The sequence below is a fragment of the Humulus lupulus genome, chromosome 2 (genome assembly GCF_963169125.1).
Source record: "Humulus lupulus chromosome 2, drHumLupu1.1, whole genome shotgun sequence".
NCBI lineage: Eukaryota > Viridiplantae > Streptophyta > Magnoliopsida > Rosales > Cannabaceae > Humulus > Humulus lupulus.
Genome location: NC_084794.1, coordinates 294183742 through 294211062, shown reverse-complemented (window position 1 = coordinate 294211062; position 27321 = coordinate 294183742). Strand labels below are relative to the sequence as shown.

General features: G+C 31.6%; 3 protein-coding genes across 3 annotated transcripts; 1 reads left to right on the top strand and 2 right to left on the bottom strand.

Moving 5' to 3' along the window:
• Positions 1 to 2106: 2106 nt before the first annotated feature.
• Positions 2107 to 10793, bottom strand: LOC133819878 (probable acyl-activating enzyme 16, chloroplastic). Its single transcript, XM_062253251.1, has 18 exons — positions 10285 to 10793; positions 9397 to 9588; positions 8794 to 8908; positions 8005 to 8092; positions 7353 to 7564; positions 7106 to 7224; positions 6770 to 6919; positions 6334 to 6401; positions 6144 to 6249; positions 5656 to 5814; positions 5263 to 5316; positions 5095 to 5175; positions 4579 to 4716; positions 3863 to 4022; positions 3243 to 3322; positions 3004 to 3149; positions 2689 to 2746; positions 2107 to 2462 (listed from the first exon to the last, which is right to left on the bottom strand). The coding sequence occupies exons 1-18, from the start codon at positions 10534 to 10536 to the stop codon at positions 2370 to 2372; spliced, it is 2271 nt and encodes a 756-aa protein (XP_062109235.1). The 5' UTR covers positions 10537 to 10793; the 3' UTR covers positions 2107 to 2369.
• A 5348-nt stretch (positions 10794 to 16141) lies between these two features.
• Positions 16142 to 17383, bottom strand: LOC133815717 (probable glucan endo-1,3-beta-glucosidase A6). Its single transcript, XM_062248526.1, has one exon. The coding sequence runs from the start codon at positions 17366 to 17368 to the stop codon at positions 16142 to 16144; it is 1227 nt and encodes a 408-aa protein (XP_062104510.1). The 5' UTR covers positions 17369 to 17383.
• Positions 17384 to 22815: 5432 nt separating this feature from the next.
• Positions 22816 to 24915, top strand: LOC133819877 (probable xyloglucan galactosyltransferase GT14). The gene has a single exon (XM_062253250.1). The coding sequence runs from the start codon at positions 23286 to 23288 to the stop codon at positions 24750 to 24752; it is 1467 nt and encodes a 488-aa protein (XP_062109234.1). The 5' UTR covers positions 22816 to 23285; the 3' UTR covers positions 24753 to 24915.
• The last annotated feature ends 2406 nt before the right edge of the window (positions 24916 to 27321 follow it).

Here is a 27321-nt window from a genome sequence, read left to right as displayed (position 1 = left end):
ATTTTGTAACAAATGAATATATTTACAAAATATCTCTAAGTCTCACGAACATACCATTATTTTTCAGTATAAATAAATGTGAAGTTCATTTATAAAGGGGTAACTAAAGAAATTGATTATAGTTGAATAATTATAAATCATCTTTTAATTCGGCACAAGAACTTTGTACACTACCGATTGACTATTTTGTACGTTATTTTGCATGATCTTTTTATGATACATTTGATTAGAATAATGAAAATATACATATAGAAATGAAAATAGAGACATTTTCTTATATTTTTAGAAAGAATGACTATACTAAATTAGTAGATAAGTCATTTCATTATAGGTTCTAATGCTTTAAATTACAACAAAACAAATGAATGAATTTCATTCAATTCCATTATCATCAACCAAACTAGACATTAGTCTTATCACAAAATTCTAAAGTATTGTTCCTCATATTATTGTTTTTATTTATTTATTTAAAATAGAATATGTTTTGCTAAGGCCAACTCCAACCCAATCCCAAAAGTGTATATATATGTTGATATTCTTTTAAATGATCTCCAATCCAACTCCATATTATACATCATTTAGCCGTATGTGAATAGTGCCACGATATATATGTTGTGCACTGTTCACCTAGCAAAAGTTTTTTTTTTCTTTTTCTTATTTTAATATATATATCATATCTTTTTTTTTGAAAATATATTTATATCTTATATATATATTATTTTATTAAAAAATAATATAATAATAAATAATATATTTTTTGGTGTAATTTTTGGTATTGCTGAAATGGAAAAAAAATATAGTGCTAAAATTCTTTAGTTTTGGTGTTAGCGCAATACCATATATAAAGTAAGTAGTATAAATTATATTCAGTAGCCACTTTTAGGTAAGTCATTTCTTTATTATCTATAATTTTTAAGTTTTAGTATAATACCTACTATTTCAATCAATATACCTATTATACCCCTCTATAATTGGTGGATACTGTTTTTAGAAGAGTATCATGTGGTCAAAGGTATTTTTGGAATTGTCTATGATAAAAATGGGTAGAACTAAACTAAAAATATTTAGGAGGTAATTTTAGTTAAAAACTCATTAAACTGGCTAATTTTTAACTTATCTCTATATAGTATTATGAGTTAGAGATACCTAAAAAGTTCATTAATGGTGATAACTCTTATAGTCTCTCATTACTATGGATTGTATGGTAATGATTTCTATCTTTCTTTCAATGTTTAGATTCATATGCTAATGATAATTATTTTTCTCTTTTTTATGATAATATTTTTTCCAATGATACTTTTCTGACAATAGTTGATTCGATCCGTTTAGTTAGCTATTTTATTATATTTACTAATAAGCAATTTTGTATCAAGTTTTTTTTTTTTTTTTTTTAAAAAGTGAAAAGAAATTTATGAAAAATTTATTTTGGAAAGGGAACACCTCATAAAATGAGTGGAAAACAAATGGACAATGAAGTAATTAAATGCTTAAGTAAATGTGTGTTATTTATTTTATTTTTCTAATAACAAAATGAAGACATTAAATGATTAGATGATATAAAAGTGCTCTATTAACTATAATTACTGAAAAATGTTTTACAAGCACATTTTTGTTATTCTTGAATTATTTTTCAAAATACAAGTTGTTTTCATTGTTGAAATTATAAAACTAAACAAAATGTAAGGGAAAAAAAATCATTTCGGAGAGCAATGATGTTGATGTTTGTACTTTGAACCACTTAAACATGCAGAATATGACCAGCGTGAGTGGTATAAGACCCTATACAAAATATGCTATTTTTAAAAAAATTATATATAAAATAATTTTTTCAAATGTTTGGAGGTCTTTGTGTATGTAAAAAAATAGTATTTTTAAAAAATTTAGGACCTCATGTGGGGGCCCTAAGCATAGGTCTGACTCCTCTATGCCTAGGGTCGAGCCTGATGCAGTTTCAAGCTCCTTTTCTAACCGATGACCATTGAGAAATGCATTCTATATTATAATCTCTTGAATCAATAAATGACATGTATATCCACGAATAATTTATAATATTTTTAAAATATAAAATAATTGAATAATATCCAAATATCATATGTGCGCATAGAATGTAATATAGAATTTCCCACTTATGATTTGCTGAGTTTTGAAATATCTATCATAGCATTAAAACTTGATTGTGCAACTATATACAATTATGCATGCTGTCTTACAAATATTTGCACTGCTTTCCTTTATTTCTACTAAGCAAAACTACAACAGAAGAAAACTTTAGCATAATAGCATGAAACAAAGTTATATAGCAGAGAACTTTGATCAAACTTGACTCTTTTCTTATGGAAGTTAAATATTAATTATCCTGAATAAGATGTTTACTTATAGAGATTTTCTATTTGTTCCTTGTACAGAGCTACCACCTTGTCCCGCCGAATTTTCATGGTGGGAGTCATTAGACCGCTGTCGATCTGCAATAGAAGGGGCCTAATCAGCAAAAACAGGCACGCCGAGAGGCCAAAAGGAAGCGTTATCTCCTCTTTGTCAATTTGTCCCACCACTTAAAATTTGATAGAATATGTGAGTAAATAACTGGTTTGTCAAATTTCGAGTAGTAGAAGTGGGTGAAAACGTGTAGTTTGGAGACAGAATATTTGTATTTAAGTATTATGGCATTGAAAACCACTAAAACATCACCGTAAAGGGGTCGTCCACCACGAGGATTGGTCCGATTTGGAATGAACATGCTTTAGTCCTGTGAAGAGCAAGCATCCATTAAGTAAAACACTAGTTCTCCTCCAAAAAAATATGCTTAAGGATTGGTAGCAGTACAAAGAACCAAGGTTAAACAAATCAAAGGGAACCATAAACAAACAGTCATATAAGAGTGTGAAAAATGCAGATTTAGAAAAAATGGTGTTCTACTTCAACAAAATATGTTGCTCTTTATAGACTTCTCTGTAGAAAACTCCAGATGGATAGAAATGCATTTAGAGTCAGAAGGAGTTTTACCATTTTCGTAATTCGTCATATATTATGCTTTTTAATTTTTCCTGACTTAGCTCAGTTGTGTTAGAATCTACAATAGATAACTCTTTTGCTAACAGTAAAGCATCCTCCTTGTTAGGAACGATTATAGCTCCAATGCGCCGTTGATCCTGCATGAGTTAAAGCAATGCAATATTTAAAACTATCACAGAAGATGAAAAAGGTTCAAACCAGTGGTTGAAACCAAAGCTGTTGATCTTTACCTGGCCAATGACAACAATCTGCTGAATTACAGAACTTTTCAATGCAGCTTCTTCGAGCTCCACAGGTTCAACATTTTCGCCTAATTTCTCAAAACTAATTTAATTAGTCCATTGCAGAAAAATCCAAGAAAAAGGTTGGATATGAGGAAGTAGAAGCCTTTAAAATTACACATAAAGATTTCTTGCAAATATGCAAGAGCAGAATGATACCGCCAAAAAGAAAATGATAATCGACAAGAGAAAAATTTAGGTGGAAAACTAAACATTTCACTTGGGAAAAAGAAATGGCAGCCTTGAACCTTGTCATGTCAATTTCAGATGTGCTGAATTTGATTTCTTTTTCTTGTGTTTACTTATCTATTAGGGGATGGAGTCAACATAGTTTTCTTTCTAGTGCTCACATATCTACTAACAATCTAGGAATAGGAATCAAAGTGACTCAACTACTAAAATATCCTTGTATATTATTTATCTGTTAGCCAAAATAGTATATAACAAAAATTTCATTTGGATGTGGCCTAACAATTCTATACCAACACTTGGTTTCCAAGGATGAAAATATATTGAAATCCATTGTGCAACACTTGGTTTACAAAAGATAATTGAGCTTTTTATTATACCTGTAGAAAGAACTATCGTATCCTTAGCACGTCCTTGAAGGACAACTATTCCTCCACATAGACGACTTCGGCCCCTCGAATGGTGAGGAGCAATCCAACCTATATCACCAGTATTTAACCAACCTTCCTTATCTAAAACTTGCTCTGTAGCCCCTGGATTCTACTCCAACATTAAAAATAAAGAAATCAACATACTACTATTAGCAATGCATTACACTAGAAAAAAAAAACTTGGTATTGATTCTATTTTGTTTCATGAAGAATTTGTTAACAGTTTGAACAGAAATCAAGACTTGATGGCACATTTTTGTGTTAGCCAAATAAATGACAAACCCATTTCATTGAAAAAATGTAGCTCCTTGAAGCAAGTGCAGTAAACATCTTAGGGAAAAGCAAATAAAAACATAAAAGCAGTAGAGACCGAGAGTGAGCTGTACAAGTTTATTTCATTCGTGGCAGTCTCACACTTAAAACTATACGAGACTTGGCTAGACAGATCTTAGCCAGTGAGCCTTAAAAGGAATTTTTCAAGTTTGTGTTTTTATGTTGTTCTTTTTCACTCAAGTAGGCTTCAAACAGTTTTCTGGTAAACCAAACCAATCATTTAGTTATGACATCATGATAAGCATGTAGATGGGGATAAATCAAAAGCTTGATATTTTTTTTTCAGAAATTAAAGAATTATTTCAATGAATTTGCTAATATAATTATTATACCTTAAAGTAACCTTTCATCACTTGTGGTCCCCTTATTTTCACAATGCCGATTTCACCGGGTGGAAGAACTCTACCACTTTCAGAATCTACAATTTTGAACTCGGTATGCCGGATTGGGTGACCAACTGAGCCAAGAACCTTCAGAAAGGTTACATCTATGAAATTGTCATATAATGTGCCAATTTGTGGATAATAAGATATGAATGAAACCAAAAATAACAAGCCTTTGGGAAGAAAAAGACTTCAAAAGAAATGAATGTAGTAAATACAAGAAAGTTGGGATACTTTGATGTGACTAAGAGATTTCCAATTTCATAAAACTCGTTCAATTATCTCAGGTAGATTTGAAATCTCAGAAGGAACCTCTTGTACATCTTCTTAAACATAATATTCGGTCACATATATAAGGCAAGGAGTGTAATATTCTGTATTGTCACATACATTTTTTCCAGTACACAGCAAATAAGTAATGGTTTCAGAAATTATTCAATTTTCTCAATTAAAAACAACTCTTACGTTACAATTTGGTCGTCGAGCAGAAACAACAGGGGAGGATTCTGTTAAACCAAATCCATTCTGAACTTTCACACCAATTGCCTAACATGTAAAACATGGAGATAAGTGTAAGAAGCAAGAAACTAGAAAAATTCATTTGAAGTAGCTAAATAGGAATGTATATATAACCTCGAAGAACTTGTCAACATGTGATGGCAAACTTCCGCCACCACTTACACCAGCCTGCATGAGTAAGAAAACAAAAGTTTGTCACTTTTAGTCCCTTGCCAATCAAAAGCCATTTCTCTAATTTTGTCTGTAAGATAGATATAAGAATAAAGGAAGCAAGAACAATAAATTATATTGAAAAGGTGCAGCAATCTTTTGCATACAAGCAAAAATGTATAGAACTCCAGATGGTGATGAGAAATCGTGAGAATTATGGAGATTTCCATTCGACGGTCCAGAATATATTTACAGATATCAACCACAACTTCTATTCTTCGAATAAATTGCAAATATCAAACACAAGTATAGGAACATAGATGTTCCAGAAATAAAAGACATAAAGTACATTAGTACCTTTGTTATCCCGATAGCAGAGTGAATTTTGCTATAGACAAGTTTGTTTGCCAACGCATGCACTGGCCATAAAAGTCCAGCAATGATTCTTGCCCATAACCAGTCAAACAACGAGAAAAGATATGAAGGTTGCTTCGGGTTCCTTGTCAGATATGCTCCCTACGAAATTATATAAGCAAACTCAATTTTCAAAGATACATATAGAGGCTAGAACAAGTATGTTTATTCCAGTCTTGGTTTTGAAATTAGAATACATCTACAAATAGAAGGAACTACAAATAATGATGGTCAGAGGTCAGCTTACACAAGCTCATAGCTTACAACATTTAACTAAGTCAGGGAACCTAATTACTGAAACAATGGAGTTATCACTATGAAATTTAAAACGAAGCCTTAGAAATAGAAAATGTAATCAATTCAATGTGGTAATCTATAGAATAGAAAATGCTTCATAAAATAAGTAATATATATAGCTTGGTAATCCGAACCTCATAAATCCTTTTGAACTCCATGTATGCCATACTAGCCCTTAGAAATGTAAGTGCAATTAGCTTACGAGCTGTTGAGCTTGTAGAAATTTGCTTTTGAATCCCACTGCATATAGAATAGAAAGAATCATTTGCAAGTTCTAAAAACAAACAGCTTACTTTAAAAAAAAAATTCCTAAAATGACCATACCTGTAGAGTGTCTCATATACTAAAGGAACTGAAATTATGTACTCCGGTTGATACTGTCGCAAATCCTCCTATCAAAACAAATAAATAAATTATTAATTATTAATATTCATGTAAAAAGGAAGGGAACAAATGACTCTTTATATATATACTTCCACACATGTAATCGAAATATACAAATATACATACATAATTTGTAGTTGATATCAAAGTTTTAGGGGGAAAAATAAACTAAACTGCTAATTTTTTCACAAATTAACAAGAGTCACACAGTCACACTACCTTCATACTTGGTTCCTTCATCACAAATTAACAAGAGTCACACGGTCACACTACCTTCATCACAAAAGATGATCTTTCTAATCTTCATACTTGGTTCAAAATTATGCAAAATAAAATATCATGGGAACATGGTAAATCAAAATCAGTAGATCACTACCTTCAAGTTTCTCACTGTTGTGTACACCTGCTCAACACCATGTGTAAATGTAAAATATCCACAAGCTCGTTCGTATGCATGCCAAGGTGGAAGCATGCTGAGAAATCTATCTCCAACTACAGCTGGGACAATATCCCACAAGTTATGTATCTACAAAAAAAGTTGACAGAGAAGCGAAATTTCAATAGAAATGAAAAAATCTCGTCTTCGTAACAATTGACCAAGATATTTAGTTTTTTCCTCATAAGAAAGATTCAATTCAAAACCTCAGGAGCATCAAATAGAGAATAAAGAGAGGGCCAGAACCATGCAGAGGAAACCGAAAAGAAAATGAACCTGGTGCAACAGATTCCGATGTGTAAGCATGACACCTTTTGGGTTTCCAGTTGTTCCACTAGTATATACAAGCGTAGCAATATCATCAGAGTCGATGGCCTCATATATATAGGATTCGCCTGAAGGAATACAGTTGGTTTAGAAGTTGCATCTATCACTCGAGTCATATTTTACAAAACATGTACAAGACATAAAGTTATCTAATATTTCAAAATTTTCAGACATGTAGCTGAGCTGAGTGACTTACTAACATCACTAGAATCAGAGATTTCCCTACGACTCTCTTGTCCCAATTGTATAATCTGTTGGTAGTCAAAAACAGGTATCCCTTGAACTCCTTTGCTAGACAAACTTGATTTATCCCCCCAAAGCAGAATAATAAAGCGCATGTTAGCCTTGGCATGGAAAGCTTCTGAAATCCGATTAAACAACTCAGGATTGTCAACAGCAAGTCCAACACTGTAGTAACAAAAAGCATTAATTTCACATCATCATTTGTCAAATATGCATTACCATATAGATCTTATTGATTTCTAGTCAAACTTAAAACTGCATTTATCAAAGTAGAAACTAAAGTCATAATTATAAGATATAAAGCTAAAAGAAGTGCTTATTAGTAGATAAATAACATGTTTGAAAACTTTTATTTCATGTTTTACTATGAAACTGCCACAAGGTGTTACGGACTACTTACTGTCAGTACGTGCATGAAAGTGATAAAAAGAATAAGAGCGGAACAAACAAGTTATAAGAAATCACAAAGGCAAACACGAGCCACATCAAGTCCATAGTACTTAATGTGTAAAACAGACTATCCAGCTTAAAAATCACACACTTGTTACTATATAGAGGGAGTAAAAGAAACAGAACTTGCCCTTAAGGGCAGCATCTTTCCAAACCTTTCAGAGTGACTATATATTTGTAATAGTTCTTCAACTGATGACCTCGAACCTCTTACCACGTTGATTGCTCCGGTAGTCATCATCCCTAGGATAATATGAGAACAGAAAATGAGCCTTAAATTTATCCAAGAACTAATGTGTGTCGACAAGTTAAAGCATAAACAAAAATTTAAAGACAAATACGAGATGAATTAATATATAAATATACATTAAATACTAAAGTCATCATGGAGCATTTTTCTTAAAATAACATTTCTTCATTGTCAAACATTGCATCTTCTAAAGAGCAGTTTGAATGTCCTCAAAATGGAAACAATTTATACACACACACACTTGCGCAATGCATCCTCGTTGCATAAAGAAGTAATGAGCCTTTGGCATGAAATATGAGCATATAGACAGAGTAAAACAAAGAATTTCCCAGAGGTTCTACATAAAGAGGCACTTTAGCTTTGTAATTAAGAAAGACAAAATGTAAATTTAAGTTCAATTTCAAGCCAATTAAATCGCTCCTTTTAAATTTGAATGAAAATGTTAAATAATTTGATCTATAGACAGCATCGTTGTGGTAAAGGTCGTAATGTCAAGAAAGATTAAAACATGGTTCAATCCTAAATTACTTTTTTCTTTTTTTTTTAACATTTAAGATGTTTATGTATTTACCAGCACATGTATGTTAAAGTAGACATTTGACAAATGAAACAACACCACACCATATAATGTAAGCAATCGAACGAAAACACCTTAATCATCCCCACAGCAATGTGGAAGATAATATCTGCCTACCCTGATCTGCAACAAGCCATCTGCGTGAATTGTCTGCATATAGTGCAACCTTTTCGTCTGGTTTTATTCCAATGACTCTTAAACCTTCTGCGAAATCCAATATTTCCTGTTCCAGCTGCAATTTGAAAGAAACAAAAGAGAGTTATCAAATATTAGTGTTAACTTATAGATAAGGAATGGAACCCTACTGCTCCCATAAAATTGGCCCGAGAATGAAATTGACAGGTGGCTCCAGATCATTAAACAGAACATTAACAAGAGAACATAATTAGAAGATGATTTAAAGTTTTGCTATAAAATCCATTTAGCAGAAAATCATTCCATTGACCTATATATTTCATCAGAATTGGTTTCGGTTATGTCAGTACACAAGGAAAACCAAAACTAAAACCATTCCTTGTTCTGATATTGATGTAAACCTATTAAAGTATGATTCTTACATATCCTACTGAGACACCTTACTAGCTACCAATCCAATATATTCAACACAAACTAATAGCTCAAGGACAAATTATGGTAAAGATAATTCGACACATCCATTCAAGGAAAGAAACAATGAGAGTGGTCGATAAAGAACATTTACATATAGAACATAAACTGCACCTGTTTATAAGTCAAAGTTGTAGGCGGATCATGGTACGGATCCCTAATTGCTATCCGATCACCGTACTTCTCAGCTGATGTCTTCCAAATGTCAGGAACAGCTTTCCACTCATCTGACACCAAGGCGCCATTACGTGACAGCAATGAGCTTTCAAGAATAGGCGAACACCTTCTTATCTGCATTTCTTGAGTCTATACAGAAAGTATTGGACATAAAAAGATTTTAGCACTCTTTAGCCATGTCTCTTACAGCATATCATACAAGAACCAATAATTTCAACGCCAACCATCTTCAGTTTTTTATAAAATACACTCAAGGTCAATGAACCAATCAATTACAAAAGTATCATAATGGTCATGATAATCTTCAATTGTGAACTCTTTGATTCATTATCTCATAAATCCACTGTTTCACAATAATTAATAATCTACTTCTAAATGTCTAAAGTTGAATCATTATCTCAGGAGACAAAGCACACTTAAGTAGAAACATGAGGAACCAGAGGGAAATGGAATGCCATTCTCATATAAATTATGAGAACCTGATATATGATATAATGACATAAAAGGATCAGATGTGTCAAAATATGTTGCTTTAATAATTCAAACATGAAAGAGTTACAACCATTTGTATTTCCTAATATAGGTGTTCCGAAATGAAGAAGTAATTCCATTAAGGCTAAAATTCATGTATGGTGTCAAAGCAATATACTTGAAGACTTTCAACACAGTCTCAAGCAGTGAAACAAGTACAACTAAAGACAGAAACAATATTTCCAAGGCACAAAACATCATTAAACAGCAAAAAAATCAGGACCAGGGAACGAACGTCCAAGGCTTAAAAACGAAAAATGAATTGATTGATCAAAAGGGTGTGTAAGACATCACCTGGATTTTGCAATTAACTCGAAAATGACAATTACGAAAAGACCCATCTCCGTTTCCACTCCATTTTCCCAGGAAAACGCTTCTGGTGGTGAATTTATGGTGAGAAAGAAGGAACTGAAGGGAATGCCCACGATCATTGGGACGGTGACCGACCCAGATGAGGTTCGACCTCAAGGAACCAGTTTCCATTGTCAGTGAAGAAGAAGAAGAAGAAGGTGTGACTAGACTCAGACTACGGTTCATCATCATCATCAGACACTATCGTGATCTTGTTCAAAGATGATGATGGTGATACGATCTTAATTTGTGTGTCAAAATTACCACCCTTGTGACTTTTTTAAGGGGTTGACTTTCGAAAATGGATATTTCCAGAAAAATTCTTAATATTTGGTGAAGTGGGTATTGGTATGGATAGCATGGAGAGTTAGTCAGAGAGAGTTGATGTATGCTTTGTTGAACTGTGTTGTGTTTCACAGTCTGAGAGTCTAAATCCTAAGTTGTCTCGTTTCTACCGCGATTAGCGGTAGTTACGACATTTATGTATTTTTTTTTTTACATTTATGTATTTATATTCTTTAATATTAATGCCGACCTAATAATAGGTGCTAATTAAAAAATATGCACGGCATATTAAATATTTTTAAATAGTGTTGATGTCACTATACCCAAAATATTTTCATGTATTCGCTCTTCTAAATTCTCTCTTCCTTTTCTATCTTTCGATTCACTTTTCACGACACCACCAACTTTACCATCACACTAAATACTATATTTCAAATGAATTTGAACATAATTTTTGAATTTTTTTGTGATTTTTTCAACTCTAAAATTTGCAGAAAATTGACATTGCTCGATAGTGGTTCGATGGTGCTCAATGTCAGCTCGATGGGACCGTCAAAATCAAGATTTTCATGAAGAAGATAAAAATGACTTTGTTCGATGGTAGTTTGATGGCAGCTTGATGGACTCGATGTGATTCTTGCAAGACACATAATTGTTCACTCGGGTGTCCATTTGGGGTGATTTTTTTTAATTTGGGTATTTTTTTTTAAGATTTACATATTTGACATGCTCTTACGCACATTTGTGAAGTGTAACATTTGAAGAAAAAAAATACAAAAATGCAAGCATGCATCATGTTTAAGACATGTTTTGGTATGCTGCCCATCAAGTTGGCATTGAGCACCATCGAGCAATGTCGATTTTTTGCAGATTTCAGAATTTTAGATTTGAACAAAAATAAATCACTAAAAAATCTAAAAATCATGTCAAGATCTGTTCGAAATACAGTATTTAGTATGATAGTAGTGGTGGTGCCGTGAGGTGAGAGATAGTGAACCGAGAGAGAAAATGAAGAAAGAAATGAGAAAAGGAAAGACATAAGAATATTTTTTTGTAGAATATTTTTTGTAGAATACCAAGTAACATTATTTTAAAATCTTAAATATATCTAACAATTATTTTAATTAGCACTGTTAAGTATAGAAAGTGAAATTTCTAATATAATAATAAATGTCGTTTTCAAGTCTTATTTAATTCTTCAATAATTTTTGTAAGTAAACTCAATCAATGATTAATAAAATTTTAATTCTGTCGTGTCATGGTTTAATTCCTTTTTTAAATAGAAAAAAAAACATCACATGTCTACACAATGTAAGTTTTTTTTAAGAAAATAATATATCATTTTGATGTGATATGATTTGATATATCATTTTGATTTGATATGATATGATTTGATGTGATATGATTTGATTTAATCATCAATATTTAATAAAGTATGGTTATAAAGTACCAATGAGAATGCTCATCCCTATAAGTGGTTGAATAATTTAATTCATCAACTTTAGATATTTCTTTTATTGAATGTGTAGGTACTATTTTTTTATGGATAAGAAAAAGATGTGTATAATAATTATGAATTTTTGCTGCAATTTGCCCTAAATATACATTTATTTCTTTAAAAATATATATTTAATATATTAATAATCTCAATTGAATTATATATTAATTTAATTTTTAACAAAGTAAGAATTACATTTAGGGACGGGTTGGTATGGAGTGATTTTTATTTGGGAAATGTAATGTTTAATATTTTCATGTTTCTTATGAGGTTTTTTTTGTAAGCTTAGAAATGTTAATTTAGTGGTAATCAATTTACTTCATAAGAGGATAATTTGAAATCCTACTAAATGGGTGGGTTTAAAATATTCCCCTCAGTGGGACTCACACATACTTAATTAAAAAATAATACCATATATAATTAATCAAGAAATATAATAATTTTTTATATTTATTAATAAAAATATATATTTATAATAATCATTTATATTATTTATTTTATTTTTATGTACAATTATTTTTTAAAAAATAATTATTAAACTAATTTTTCTATTAATTTTTTTAGGTTAATTTTTCAAAATAAATAAGATTTTTATGTTCAACCAAAACAATGAGATTCAATTTATTATTATTATAGAAGCATTATATTGACACCTTAATATTTTATAAGGCATTATTTTTTAAGCTTAGTTTTATCTAACATTAACGGATTTCATATTCTCGAGAAAACTAGGGTTTTCTCTCATCTTCATAGACCTTCGCCACCAGCTTTCGTGAGTTTCTTTCAGCCAGGGCTCGCCGACCTTATTTAGGGTATAGGTGTGGCTCTAGTCGGGAGGCGTTGTGGGCGATATCTATCCTCTCTCCCATGCTTTCCTTCCCTCTTTTGATGGCTTGCATCTCCCGTTATTTTAGATCCTGGTGGCCTGCATGTGGTTCTCTCTGACATGTGCATCCAAGCTCCTTCGCGTGGGGTTTGTATCTGACTAGTTCATATATGTGGGTTCGCTCTCACAACTGGTGGCTGGGTTTCATTTTTTCTCGTATGAGATGGGTGGGCCCCTATTTCGGGCCTGCATGGGTGGGGGTGGGGGCTCGAGGGTCACAGGAGAATAGATTCTGGGGTTTGTAGTTGTGACCAGAAGATAAGGAGATCTCAAGGATGGGTTGGTGTTTGGATTCGACATGATTTTACTATGTTTTTGTTATGATTTTTCTAGTTTTAATGCTCATATTTCAATGTCTTTGATTTTTGTAATAATGGTGCTCTGCACTTACCGTCTCACGGACTCAGTAATGAGGTTTGTGGCTTGTTTGACAATACTTTGTTGTGCCTATTTAGTAGATCTAAACTGCTTGTATATGTTGGACAACATTCGACTGGATCTTCTTCAGATCTAGCTCAGGGGTTTGTTCTTTTTTTTTTATTGATCACGTGTTATGTGGTATCCCAAGCTTTAGTGTCGGGGCTCTTATGCATGGTTGGTCGTTGTTTTATATCTTTTATTTATTGTTTAAATAAGGGAGCTATTATTTCTCACTTTCTTTTGGAAGTTCATTGGCTAATAGTCATTGGTGGGGTTGATCTATCATTTGCCTATATGAGGAAACCTAGTTTACTTCACATTTATTAGAAGCTTGGTTTCTTCTATTGATCATTGTAAATAGCTTGGTAAGTCTATGCTGGTTAATTTTGCTATATGAGTGTTATTTTCTTGTAACGAAGTGTGTCAGATTTAATTTATATAACAGTCTCATTTATCATGTTAAAAACCAAATATGATATAACACTTTCTAAAATTAACCACATTTATATAGTTTAAATCTTGCGATTAAAATTATATAAAAAAAAGTGAAACTAAATAAATAAATGGAAAAAATAATATAATTTATACTTGTTTATTTTAATGCTTGCCTACAAAAAAATTTGGGATGCAAATAACACCACGATATTATATGAATGATAATTTTTTATATTATATAATTACTCCCAATCACCTCTATTTATTTTTTTAATCTCATATAATGAATCTTGGTCTAAATAATGCAAGTAGTTCAAACATAAAATACTTTAAAAAATAATACATATTTATCTATCAATAAATTACTTATTCATGAATAAATAAATAACTTATCTAAGACAATATATATTTTTCTTGCTATAAAAAGGTTGTGCAATATAATAGCATCAAAAATCCTTATAAGCTTATTTCTCTCAAAGTACCACGCTTGGAAACTTGCAACTACCACGACCTGTTCAATCAAATTAAAATTAAAATTAATTCCAAATTCACACTCATTTATAACTAATAATCTCATACAACAATATTATGAAATCTCTACACATCATATTATATCAAAATCAAGACATAAAACATTTAATTTCAACTAAACACTCAAAAACTTATTGACCCTACAAAATCCTATAATTTTCAAGTTTAATCCACTTAAATTAAAGGTTTATACCTTGTTAGACCCCGTATTTTACCTCGTTACCTGTTTGGACCCTGTGTTTTAATAAATTATTTTTTGAACTTTGTGTTTTATAAAATGGTTCAAATAGGTCCCTAAATTTGATTTTGATGAACAAAAAATTGAATATAAAAACAAAGTTCTTAGGCAGAATGACTGTATTTTTGTTCTGAGTTGTTAGTTTGATGAATTATTTATGATTTTAGTTCATAAAACTTTGATCAAAATCGTCTTTAGGGCTCTATTTAAACTATTTTAGAAAATACAAGGTCCAAAAAATAATTTATCAAAATATAAGGTTCAAACAAATAACGAGACAAAACACATGATCTAAAAATGTATAAATCTCAAATTAAAATCTTAAATTAGCTATGTTTTCATCATTCAATAAGATATTCATTTATTTTCTCTCTTCTAGTAAAGAATAATATATTTATTTATTATTTTAATTTATTTTTTAGTAAATAATGACGATCCTTACAAATTTGTTCACTAGAAACAAAAGTAAAAAACATATTTTTTTCGGGGCATAAATTTAAAATTTTATATTGAAAAAAAAAGTGAGGAAAAGTCCCTCTTTGTCTCCAAGTGGTTCCACAATGGCCAATAAATACAATTATATACAAACTCTAAGTTTATATTAAAAATAGGAAATGATAACTAAATCGAGTTTACTTGGGACCACTAATTTTATTACTCATTCGAGAAAAATATCATACAAAATTAATAGATGATATTAAGTGTTCAAAAATATAATGGTTTAGGTAGTTGGTAAAATTTACTAAAAGTAAAACTAATTTATTTGATACTGTGGATTATGGTTCCAAGATTTTGAACTACTTAATTTCAATTATTTATAGTAAAACATCTATATAAGAATAATCTCTATTTTATTATAAAAATATTTGCTCTTAATTTGAATCAGTTATAAATAAAAATAATCTCTAAAATATAATTAGTTATGAGTTTTTTAAATCAAGCATTAAGAAAATATACATAATAATTATATATACAGTCATATAAATATATTATGTCATTTATTTGTACACAAAATTAATAGTTTATTCTATATTTGAATTACTTAAGTAACTTTTAAATATGTAATAGTTGTTATTATTAGCGAGTTTTATTGGTATTGTTGTTAAAGTTAATATTTTTAGATGTTTAGAAATTTTTTGTACTAACAATTCTATTAAATTATAATCTATCAATTAGAATAAAATTAGTTTGGTCCCAAACCTTCTTATATAAAGGTTTTACTGTGCTATAAAAAAAAGATTGATTATTTAAAAAAAAAATTGAGCTATTTATTAACATGGCATCATTCTAATTTTTTTACTAACTAAAAATGGAAAAAAAATTTATTAGTAATATATTGTGAATAATGACAGGATGCAAATGAAATTGGTTATGCTTCCTACATTTTCATCACGTGTGAATATACAAATCAATCACACGTGCTGTCGCGCTTGCACGTGTACATCGACACGTGCCAACGCGGACAATCATTGTTGATTCAATTCATATATATAGAGAAGAATTTAATTTACTTACTGGGATCTCTGACGGTCTGCCGAGCGACTCCATTGAAGTGGCAACTCGCTCCCGCACTTCGAAACTCAGCCCAGTACGAGCTGAACGCGTAACTCGCCAGCTGACTCACCGATATCGATTCGTAACACTCCCGCCCCGGTTCGATCGCCTCGCACGTGCCGTTCCCCGCTCCGCACGCGAACTCCATCGCCGACCGAAGCTCCGCCGTGGTCGCCTCCTTCGCCGCCACGCACCACACCTTCCCTTTGTATCTGCCGTTGTTATCAGGCGCCGCCAATGGCTTGTACCCCTGCGCCGGATGGATTCCGGCGAGATCGATCTCGTAGATTGGGGTCCCGTCGGGGCGGAGCAAACCCCAGTGTCGCTCGATTCCCGGCCCGGTCTTCTGGTTCTCGTCGAATAGAGCGAACAAGAACGTTGGAATCGCGATCCCGGGACGTGCTGGTGTTCCGATCGGGGGTTTGGCGGTCAATCTTTGAATCAAGTTCCGATTGTAGGTTGCGGCGTTGAAGACGTTCGCTCCTGGCTGTTCGACGTCGCTGGCGGTTGGCCAGCCTGTTTCCGAAATCAAAAGAGGGATTTTCGAAAACCCTAGCTTCACCATGGCGAAGTGCAAGGAATCGAGCATTTGGTCGAGCAGGTTGGTGTAGATCAACCCGGTTCCGGGATCGGAGTAGTGCGAATTGGGGTTTCCTTGGAGTAACGCGAAATCGAGGTTGATGCTAGTTGGGTTGGCGGACCAGGGGAAGTAAGGGTAAACGTCGATGAAGAAGAAGGATCTGGTTCTGTTGAGGAATTGAAGCATGGGTAAGATTACAGACTCAGAAACATCCGGCCTGAAAATCGCGTTCGATGGGGGAAAAGTCGATTGGAGAGCGTCCATGGCAAGAGGAGTTCCAACTTTGATGTTTCTAATATTCACAGCTCTAAGAGAGCTTCTGATGTTGTTCATGGCGGGCACCAAATCGAACCACAATAGTCGATCTTGGTCAGAAGAGTAGCTGAGGACTTCGTTTCCAACTAGTAAGAATCGAATCATAGTTTGTGGGTAGTAAGGAAGAACATTGTTTTGGACCCACTCGTCAGCTCTTCTCTGGTTCGAAGCTAAAATGGAGATTTCATGGTTTGGAACCATGATCGAGACTTTCAAGTTTGTGCCCTTGAGAAGTCTTAGGATTTCTGGGTTAGCATCGTAGAGCTTGACTCCACCTGCGTTCATGGTTTTGATGAGCTCAATGGACTGGTATGGCGATGGCAGATTGCTCCCAAGCTGGCCGTAGTTTATGCCGAGTCTGCTCGAAAGCTTTGCACCTGTTCAAATGAAGAAACAAGTAAGGCCTTCACTAATTACAAGCTTAAACAATGGTACGTCTTGCATAATTTGCACTTAATATGAGAAACTTACTTGAGAAACCAAGTAGAGACATGATAAGAAAGAAACCAAAATGACCCATTTGTGCTAGTGCTATCTTGTTCATGACAAAATATTGTTATGAGTTTTGATTTGATGATATAATCTTTGAATGAGGTAAATAGTAGTAATGGGAATTATATCTAGTTTTTGTATATATAGATGGTTATAAGTGGAATAAAGATATCAGATTAATGGTCATGCTATCTTGTTCATGACAAAATATTGTTATGAGTTTTGATTTGCTGATATAATCTTTGAATGAGGTAAAAAGTAGTAATGGGAATGATATCTAGTTTTTGTATATATAGATGGTTATGAGTGGAATAAAGATATCAGATTAATGGTCATGCAAGATGTTGCATCTTTTGATTCTATATAATATATGGTAATTACTAAAGTCCAGTCTTGTTCTTTTTCAAGGATGCAAAAAGAAAGTGAGATGTTTTCTATGTCATATATTGTGACAAAATATTTGATGAGTGGTATTTGTAGAGGAATAAGGCAAAGAATATGACATGAAGACATAGAAAGTGGGTTTCTCTTTAAGGGTTATATTTCTATGATTCCTTTGTTTTGTGTTTATCTAATTCCAAATTCAAATGTAGAAAGGGTGCATTGCATGTACGTTAGAAACACATTCAAAGGATTGTTTTTAGTACTTGAAGCCTTAAAGAGATTTCATTTAGCTATATTTTTATGTACTTTTATTTGGATGAGTTTTAGAGTTTTATATGTACTTAAAATCTTTTTGTTTTCTTTATTTTGGACAGCGGCTTAAACTCCTTCATAGCCAGATGAAAAAGAAGTTCAAAAGGCTGGTCATTGAAGAAAATATATGTGGCGTTTCCACTATGAAATTTGGATTTTTAATGGATGATTAGTAGGGGTCAAAATAACATTTTAAACAAGAGAATTTTACATTAATTACTATTGTTTTATTATAAAATTGAAAATACTATTTTAGTCCATGTCTTTTTACCTACATACTAGATCTGACCATGTGTATCAAATAATTCGAGAGAAAGGGTTTATTATGTAAAATCTACAAACAGAAGTTGACAATTTACTTGATTTTGATCTTTTTTTTTTTTTTTCAGGAGGACATTTTTATTCGTACTTTATTATAATTAATAAAATTTTAGGGCAGCATTTCGGTGCAGCCATCTTTTTGATTGCACCATTTTAGGACAGTGTACATTGTTATCATTTAAGACATTCTGCAAATTTTCAAAAAATTCCGAATACTTTACAATACCGAAAACAATTTCTAGTAACAACAATATCTAGTAGTAAAGACAATGACACTTGTGCAATACTAATTTTTTAAAAAAAAAAAACCCTCATGACACTTGTGACACTATAAAATGCTAGTGACAACAATATCTAGTAGTAAAGACAATGATTTTTTACATCTCATCAGTAATGCTGTATTAAGATAGTGCTCGAGTTGCATCTTATGGGAATTTGCTCAGCTACTTGACTTATTTGGCAACTTATTTATGGGAATAGTCATTTGAGAAGGCCATTAATCATGCTTGATACACGAGCTTGTGAAGATCATCAAACAGTTTGTTGAACACGCTATAATAAGAATTTTATCTTACTAATTAGTTACTTGATTTGCTAATTAGGCATCCAATAATGACCGACTCTCGAATTAGTACTTTTTTTTCTTCAAGGAATCACCACGTTCTAATTCTAGCCATAAGCGCGCTTCAAACTGTTCTTGGTAGTTTCTTGCTGTTGAAGTCTGCCTTAAATTAGTAAGCTGACCAACCAAACCTCTCAATGGAATCAGTAGAAAACTGCTTCCAACTTTGTCTCTTTAACAGACACCTCATACCCTTGAAACTACTATAATGTCTTTGCTTACAAATGAATGGTAGCTAATCCCACCATGTTGGATGCTCATTACATCCCTGCTATTTGATCAATTTTGAGATTGATTGTTTGTTATCATGGGAGAAAACTTCTTTGACTCCACTGCTTGTGCCTTGTTGGTCATAAGCCTCCTCAAATCCACCATTTTTTTTTGGTGTCAGCTTGCTACTTTGGTAGCAGTGAAACAATTAAGAAGAAAAAACCTAATTTGACAAATAAACTTTCTTAATACATTCATTTCCTTTGCATAGAAATCGCAAAAGATGTACATGGTTTGGTTTGGTGCGATTTTTTCAAAACGAAAAACCAAACCAAACCATTAAAATTAAAAAACCAAACCATAAATAATCAGTTTGGTTCGGTTTTAACATATTATTAAATTATTGAAATTTAAACTTTTTTTATTATAAATATTAACTAAATAATTGTATTTAAATAATAATTATAATTTTACCTTTACTTTTAAGACCATAAAAGTCTACAAGAAGCTTATTGTCTTTGTTGTTGTAAGTGTAAGTATTTTGAATCATTTTATAGAAGTAGGAAAAATAAATGTTTACTTTCTAAATAATGTGAGACTTTACATTTATCTTTTTTTTAGTTTTGGAAACTTATGCATGTATTAAATACTACTAAAAACATATTTTAGACAATTAAATTGTTTGACTTGGATAATTTGGTAGATTTTATATTAATTCAAGTGTAGGGGTTCAAATCTTTGCACCCTCATTTCTAAAAATTATTTTTTTTAGAAAAAATCACGGTCCATCCTAGTTTAATTGGTTTTAAAAAATTAGAAACTGTGACCAAACCATTAAAGTTGAGTGGTCTGGTTAAACCGAACCATCAGAAACGGTTTCACCGGTTACGATTTTTGGCAGTTTGGTGCGGTGCGATTTGGGTTCCAAACCACGATATATGGTTTATATGAACACCCCCTAGGATAAACAAAACAATAACCAACCATAATTCAAGGTGTAGCAAAAGCATAAAAATCAATTCACATTACAATTAAAAAAGGGTCTTTACAATGTCCTTCGTAGTCATAGTCGTCTTCAAATGGGCCCTAAATAATTTTACTTCTTATAAGTAACAAAATACGGTGAGTTCTAACTGGTTTTAAACATAATAATTAGATAGAATACCAACAAGGATGAACAAATATTAAGTTAGCAACGAACAGCATATCCAATGGAGTGCTAAAAATGTGGTACATTGTTATATTTAACACATTTTAGCAAAATTATTACTATAATGATATTCTAAAATGTGTGTCAAATTTGACACATGTTAAAAGTTGTGACAAGTTTGACACAAAAATCAATGTCATTTTTTTATGTACCATATTGCTACTAATTTACTAATTAACAATTAATAATTACTTTTTTACAATAAAAAATAAAAAAATAGTTACTTTTTTATATATTATCAATAAATATTAAATAATTATTGACATTTTTTAGTTAATTTGCATCTTATACATTGTGGCACAATTGTAAATATTGAACTAAATATAACTCCGACTCATTTTTTGTATCAATTTAGCACAAAATTTATATTTTGTATTGGAGATGGTCTAAGTGCCCAAGATTATCAAGAATGAAGACAAGGACATGAGCATGTTAATGGGGAACCATCATCAAGTGTTCTTCCCCTGTTGACATCACCATCAACAACAAATGTGTTGTGTTGTATTGTGTCTGAGTTGATTTGATTAGACCAACCCACTTTTGAAATCTCAAATAGTCATACACATAGGTGTGTGAATAAAAGAAGAGTAAATGGCACTTGCAGTTCCAAGTTTTAATTCTTGTATTAATTTGGTCCTAAATTTTTTATTTTTTATTTGTAGTAATTAGATCCCAACATTTACTTTTCACATATCTCATATCCCATCAATGTTATATTTTTAAAATGAATTCTAATTTATAAGGATAAGAAAGGATTTTAACAAAAATAAAAAATAAAAAAACATAAGGGTATTATATCTACACCCAAAAAATATATATAGACACACCATTTAATTTTAACACTTTTTCTCAATTTTTTTTTTTTTGACATTCTTTAAATTCTTTTTTTTTAATTTCAATAATTTTATTTTATCTTGGTTAAAAATCTCATTTTAACCTTATAAATTAAGTTGCATTAAATAAAATATAACATTACGGACCTCAAAATGTAAAAATTGGGATCTAATTGTTAAAAAAAAGATTAGGATCTAAATAATAGTTAAAGTTGAGACCCCAAATACTATTGGTTAATGATATGTGCACTCAAAATATACACTCAAACATTACAGATACAGACAGTGATGTGTCAGTTTAGCCTAACCAATCACATTTATTAAAACATGAATCTATTATTTTTAAAAACAGTGACACATCATTATGTGTAATGTTTGAGTACATATTTTAGGTGCACATATCCTTACTTAATACTATTTGCCCATAAAAAAGAAAGAAATTAAATTTATATCTCTTCCTTAACTTGTCACTGTTTTGGACTGACTCCATTTTCTGCTTAGAATACCAAAACAAAACAAAACAAAACAAAAAAAGAGCCATAATTTACGCAGTTGAAACATGTCAATTGCATAAGGCCCATAACTACAAAGTCCCAAACTCTAACTTCCCTTATTTCCGTTCCAAATTCCAATCACAAAATTTAAATATTGTGGTAAAACAAACTTAAAATTAAACTCAAACCCATATTAAATGTGTAAATTTTGGTCACAAATTTTTTTTACCCACTACTATCATTTCCAATGAATGCTTTACTCTATTTTTTTTTAAATACATCACTAAAATTGTATTTTTTTATTTTATTTTACATCAAATATTTACATTACATCATATATCATTTTCTCTATATTTTCTCCACATCATCTACATATTTTTTTTATTCATTATAATAGTAAAAAAGAGAAAGAAACAAAACAAAATAAAATAAAATATAATTAATATAGAAAAAAAAACTAATTTTAACTCAATGAATAATTATTTTATATATGAAGTAATATTATTCATTAAGTAAAACATATGTAAAATAGTTGAAATTTGGCTGATATGTTAAAAGTTCATTTTTATCATTCTTTTTTATATTTTAAAAATTTAGCTAGCTTACCTCATACAAAACCAGTCCGCTTACCTTATCTTTCTCCTTAAAGAAAAACAGTAATGATATATCCACTCAAAATATGTACCAAATATTACACATAGTGATGTGTTACTATTTTTTAAAATAATGAATTTTAATTTTAATAAATATAATTAATTAAGATAAACTATCGCATTACTATGTATAATATTTAAGTATATATTTTGGGTGGAAGTATGCCGAAAGAAAAATTACTCCTTTAAAATAATAATAATAATAAAAAAATAAAAAAAAAAGTACAAAAATGTAAAGGCAATCCCAAGCTCTTCAATCAAGGAATCCCAACAAAAAAAAGAGGATTTTGGTTGATGAATAGGGGACATGTGTCCCTCCTTATTAATGATACTGCTTTTAATTTTCTCCCAAAGTAACTGACCATTTTGCCTTCTCCTCCTTCTCCTCCTTCTTCCATGTAAAACTTTTTCTCACCATTCCAAACAATCCAATGGACACAATTATAGAAAGACCAAAAATTTATTTTCAAAATGTTACACAAAAGGGATATTGATTATGCATGTAGTACAGTTTCACTCCCCAAAACAATCCAAAAAAAAAAATCAAATTTTTATACTTCCCCACCAATTTTCCCTTGTTGATTTCCATTTCCATATTTTCCTCTGCAAAGTTTAGTTTTTTTTTCTTTCTTTCTTTCTTTCTCAGAATCCATTTCTTACCAAGAACAACAATGGAAAACCCAGTTTCAAGAAAGTGGTCACAAGAAATGTGGTTTGCCATTATCACTTGTGTTGCTCTGTTTTTCGTTATGTCTTGCTTTGATTACTCGACTTTAATGGCTGCCGACAAGAGGGTCATCGCTCCTTCAGTCAACAAACAAGAAAACCCACTTGTTATTCCCTCTACTGAGACCGTTTCTGATCCCTGCGCCGGTCGATACATCTATATTCAAGATCTTCCAAGTAGATTCAACTCTGACTTGCTCAAGAATTGCAGGCTCTTAACCAGAGGAACAGAGAATTCGATGTGTCCGTACATTGAAAACCAGGGTCTTGGCCCTTTGATTGAAGATTATGAAGGGTTTTTGTCTAACAACAGTTGGTTTAACACTAACCAGTTCATGTTGGAAGTGATTTTTCATAACAAGATGATGCATTACAGGTGTTTGACAAAAAATTCTTCAATGGCTTCTGCTATATTTGTACCCTTTTATGCAGGTCTTGATGTCAGCCTTCGTTTATGGGATTCCAACATTTCAAAGAGAGATTCTTCTGCTCGTGATCTTCTTCAGTGTCTTTCCAAGAAACCCGAGTGGAAGAAAATGTGGGGGAGAGACCATTTCATGGTGGCTGGGAGAATTTCTTGGGACTTTAGAAGGCAAACTGATAACACTACTGATTGGGGTAGCAAGCTGAGGTTTCTGCCTGAGTCCATGAACATGTCAATGCTTTCAGTGGAAGCAAGTTCATGGAGGAATGACTATGCCATTCCATACCCCACTTACTTTCATCCCTCGAAAGATAGCATGGTGTTCGAGTGGCAAAGCCGAATGAAGAGCCGGCCAAGGCCACATCTGTTCACCTTTGCTGGTGCACCAAGGCCAGACCTTACCAATTCGATCAGAGCAAAGGTTATTGATCAGTGCCAAACATCAAAGTCGTGCAAATTCATTGACTGTGGTTCTGCTGAGAATAGTTGTAGCAAACCAGTTAGTGTAATGAGAGTGTTTCAAAGCTCAATCTATTGCTTGCAGCCTCCTGGAGATTCATACACAAGAAGGTCGATTTTCGACTCCATTTTAGCTGGTTGTATTCCAGTTTTTTTCCATCCGGGCACCGCTTATTCTCAATATAAATGGCATTTTCCCAAGAATCATACCAAGTATTCTGTGTATATTCCAGTCAGGGATGTCATGAAGGACTTAAAAGAAGGTGGCATTGAGCAAGTGTTACTTGCCATTTCCAAGGATGAGGAAATGAGTATGAGAGAAGAGGTCATAAGGCTTATACCAAACATAGTTTATGGAGATCCCAGGTCGAGATTGGAGACTCTTGAAGATGCATTTGATTTATCAGTTAAGGGAATGATTGAGAGAGTTGAGGAAGTTAGGAGAGTGATTAAGGATGGTAAAGATCCTAGTGTTGGTTTTGCAGAAGAAGATAGTTATAAGTATACGTTTTCTCATTATTTAGAATGAGCTTATTTGGTTAAGTGGGATAATATAGAAATGAGTTTTAAGTACAAGTTTGTATCAGTTATACAAAAAAAAAAACAAATTACTTCAGTGGAGAGTACACACTAATAAATGTAAATTTCTTGTCATTTTGCTCAATGTTATTATTACTATTTATAAGTCATTACATATTAATGTCTTAAACTTTGATCCTTTGCAGCTCATTTTAGAATCATCATAGTGTAATAAACTTGGAGAGAGAGAGAGTTGTTTTCTCTAGTTTTCTTATAGTTATAATATTCATTTTTGTCACTATGTAAAGCTTAAAGTTACGTGAGAATTGGGATTGGACTAAACCAAAGTATGAAAAGTTGAATGTGGATTTAAGGAATGGTCAAAAAAGGGTTGGGGGGTCGTCTTAGAAAGCTGAGTTTGGCCACACTTTAGTCGTAGCTTTTGGAAAAAGAAAATAATAAAGGTGTAGAGGCAGAGGAGTCTCACAAGTCACAACACAATTTAAGGCGTAAAATACTGGCCACTAGCACTAGGGAGTGACCTTGCATTACATATGGTAACTCTTTATTATGTAATTAAGTTAAGTTAGTACTTTGGTGGGTGTTGGGGGTCGGAGATCACATGCTGACATTATTGTGTTTTGTGTTGTGTCCATTGTTCAAGTGTCGGCAGAAAAAATATATGCTACTTATTATTATTATTATTACGAGCGGTGGTTTTTATTTCCTTAATGTGTCCAATAACACATGAGGTGACACTTTATGAGTGGTTAACGATACTTCATAATACTTATAAAATTTAAATAAATAGGATCCAATATTAAATTACACCAATAAAAGTATGTCATTTTATTATAGTGTTGGACACTGATAGTACTATTTAGCAATTATCTTATTAGTATACATGACATACTCTTTTATCTATGTATATAATAATAATAATAATAATAAATATTATTTCAGAAAAACGAAATACAATAAATGTGACAGACTTCCCAAGTAACTGATGATAATTTTGCTGCCACACCAAACTGTCTATTCTTGTCAACATTCAAATTAAGTATTTTAGGGCATCTCACAAATATTATGTTATTGGAAAGGAACCTTAGTATGGCAAATTCATAGTCACTTACTAGTCAAATAATTTTTTTTTATCTTTCTCATTTCCGCTCTAGGGTGCATAATGTATCGTGATTGATGTAATTTGCTAGCATGTCTCACATATTTTATTTTAAATTAATTTAAATTAAAATACACAAGATCTCATATTCATTTGTACCAATAGTGATAGAGGGTGGGGGTACTCGGGTACTCTTTCAATTTCAACTCCCATCATTACTTGCATATAATTATCAGGCCTTGGGTGATTTTACTCCTTAACAACAAACAAGCTAAATGTAATTGAACTACCGAATTCTAAGGATTATGTAAAAAAGAGTTCAAATACAATAATTTTCATATAAAATTATATAATCATCTCATAAGTATAAGAGAAATGCTAAAGACCACCCTCGAGAGTCCAACATCTTATACTTTTATTGGTGCAACTCATTGTTAGGTCTCACATATTTTAATAAAATTTAAATTAAAATATATGATACCTGATAACTAAACTACACGACGTAGGGTATTGGACCCTAGGGTGCCTTATAGCAATGCTCTAACCATCAGGTTAAAATGTCATAATAACATGTTATCATTAGTCAAATAAAATATGTAATAGCATATAAATTACTTCAATATTCCACCTTATGATCTTTTGGCAATAATCTTTGTCTAAATATTTTGTCATCAAGTACAAGCATTTCTCATAACTATACAGATTCAAACTACAAAAAATACATAATTTAAACATTGATTTTGTGATATCTAAGAACAAAGTCAATCAATCTGAAATTCTAATAATAGAATCGAGATTTACAATCAATATTGAGTTAAATGTTGAATGTGATTATTATTATTATTATTTTAAATCTAAAAAACATGACACATTAATTAGTTATCGTAGTTTCAAAGTAGTAACTAAAATGGTTACTGGTTTGTAACAAAGCTAAAAAAATAAGAATGCATGTTACTAATGTTCTCATATCAATCGCGATTTGTTAATTTTGTGGTGTATAAGAACATAATCAACAAATGTCTAGTTATAGTAAAAGAAACAAGGCTTATAGTAAATATTGAGTTAAATTTTGAATATAAAATTGATTTTTTATTTTTAAATTAAAAAAACACGATACAATAATTAGTTACTCATTTTTTCAGTTTCAAGGTGGTTACTAGTTTGCTAAAATCCAAAAAATATGATACAATAACTAGTTGTTATTACTAAAGTAGAGGCATAGAAAATGCCCAAACCGTAGGGTCATTTTCTGTTTCTAGTATTTAGGAAAATTATAACTCAATTATTAGTTTCACAACAGTGTATATTAAAGTTATAGCATGCATTCTATCAATTTTTTAGAAATTTCGAATAATTTACAGTATTCAAATCAGAGTTCAAACAATCTGTTTTCTACGCCTATAAAAAAACTTAGTCACACGTGCAATTTACTGCTTGAACTCTGATTTGGACACTATAA

Excerpts from the sequence above, each read along its gene's own strand:
- LOC133819878 (XM_062253251.1), bottom strand. The coding sequence starts at position 10,536 with ATGATGATGATGAACCGTAGTCTGAGTCTAGTCACACCTTCTTCTTCT. Across the intron at positions 5,317-5,655 it reads CTGCTATCGGGATAACAAAG|GCTGGTGTAAGTGGTGGCGG; the intron begins GTACTAATGTAC and ends TTACTCATGCAG. Across the intron at positions 4,023-4,578 it reads TGATGAAAGGTTACTTTAAG|AATCCAGGGGCTACAGAGCA; the intron begins GTATAATAATTA and ends ATGTTGGAGTAG.
- LOC133815717 (XM_062248526.1), bottom strand. The coding sequence starts at position 17,368 with ATGAACGCAGGTGGAGTCAAGCTCTACGATGCTAACCCAGAAATCCTA.
- LOC133819877 (XM_062253250.1), top strand. The coding sequence starts at position 23,286 with ATGGAAAACCCAGTTTCAAGAAAGTGGTCACAAGAAATGTGGTTTGCC.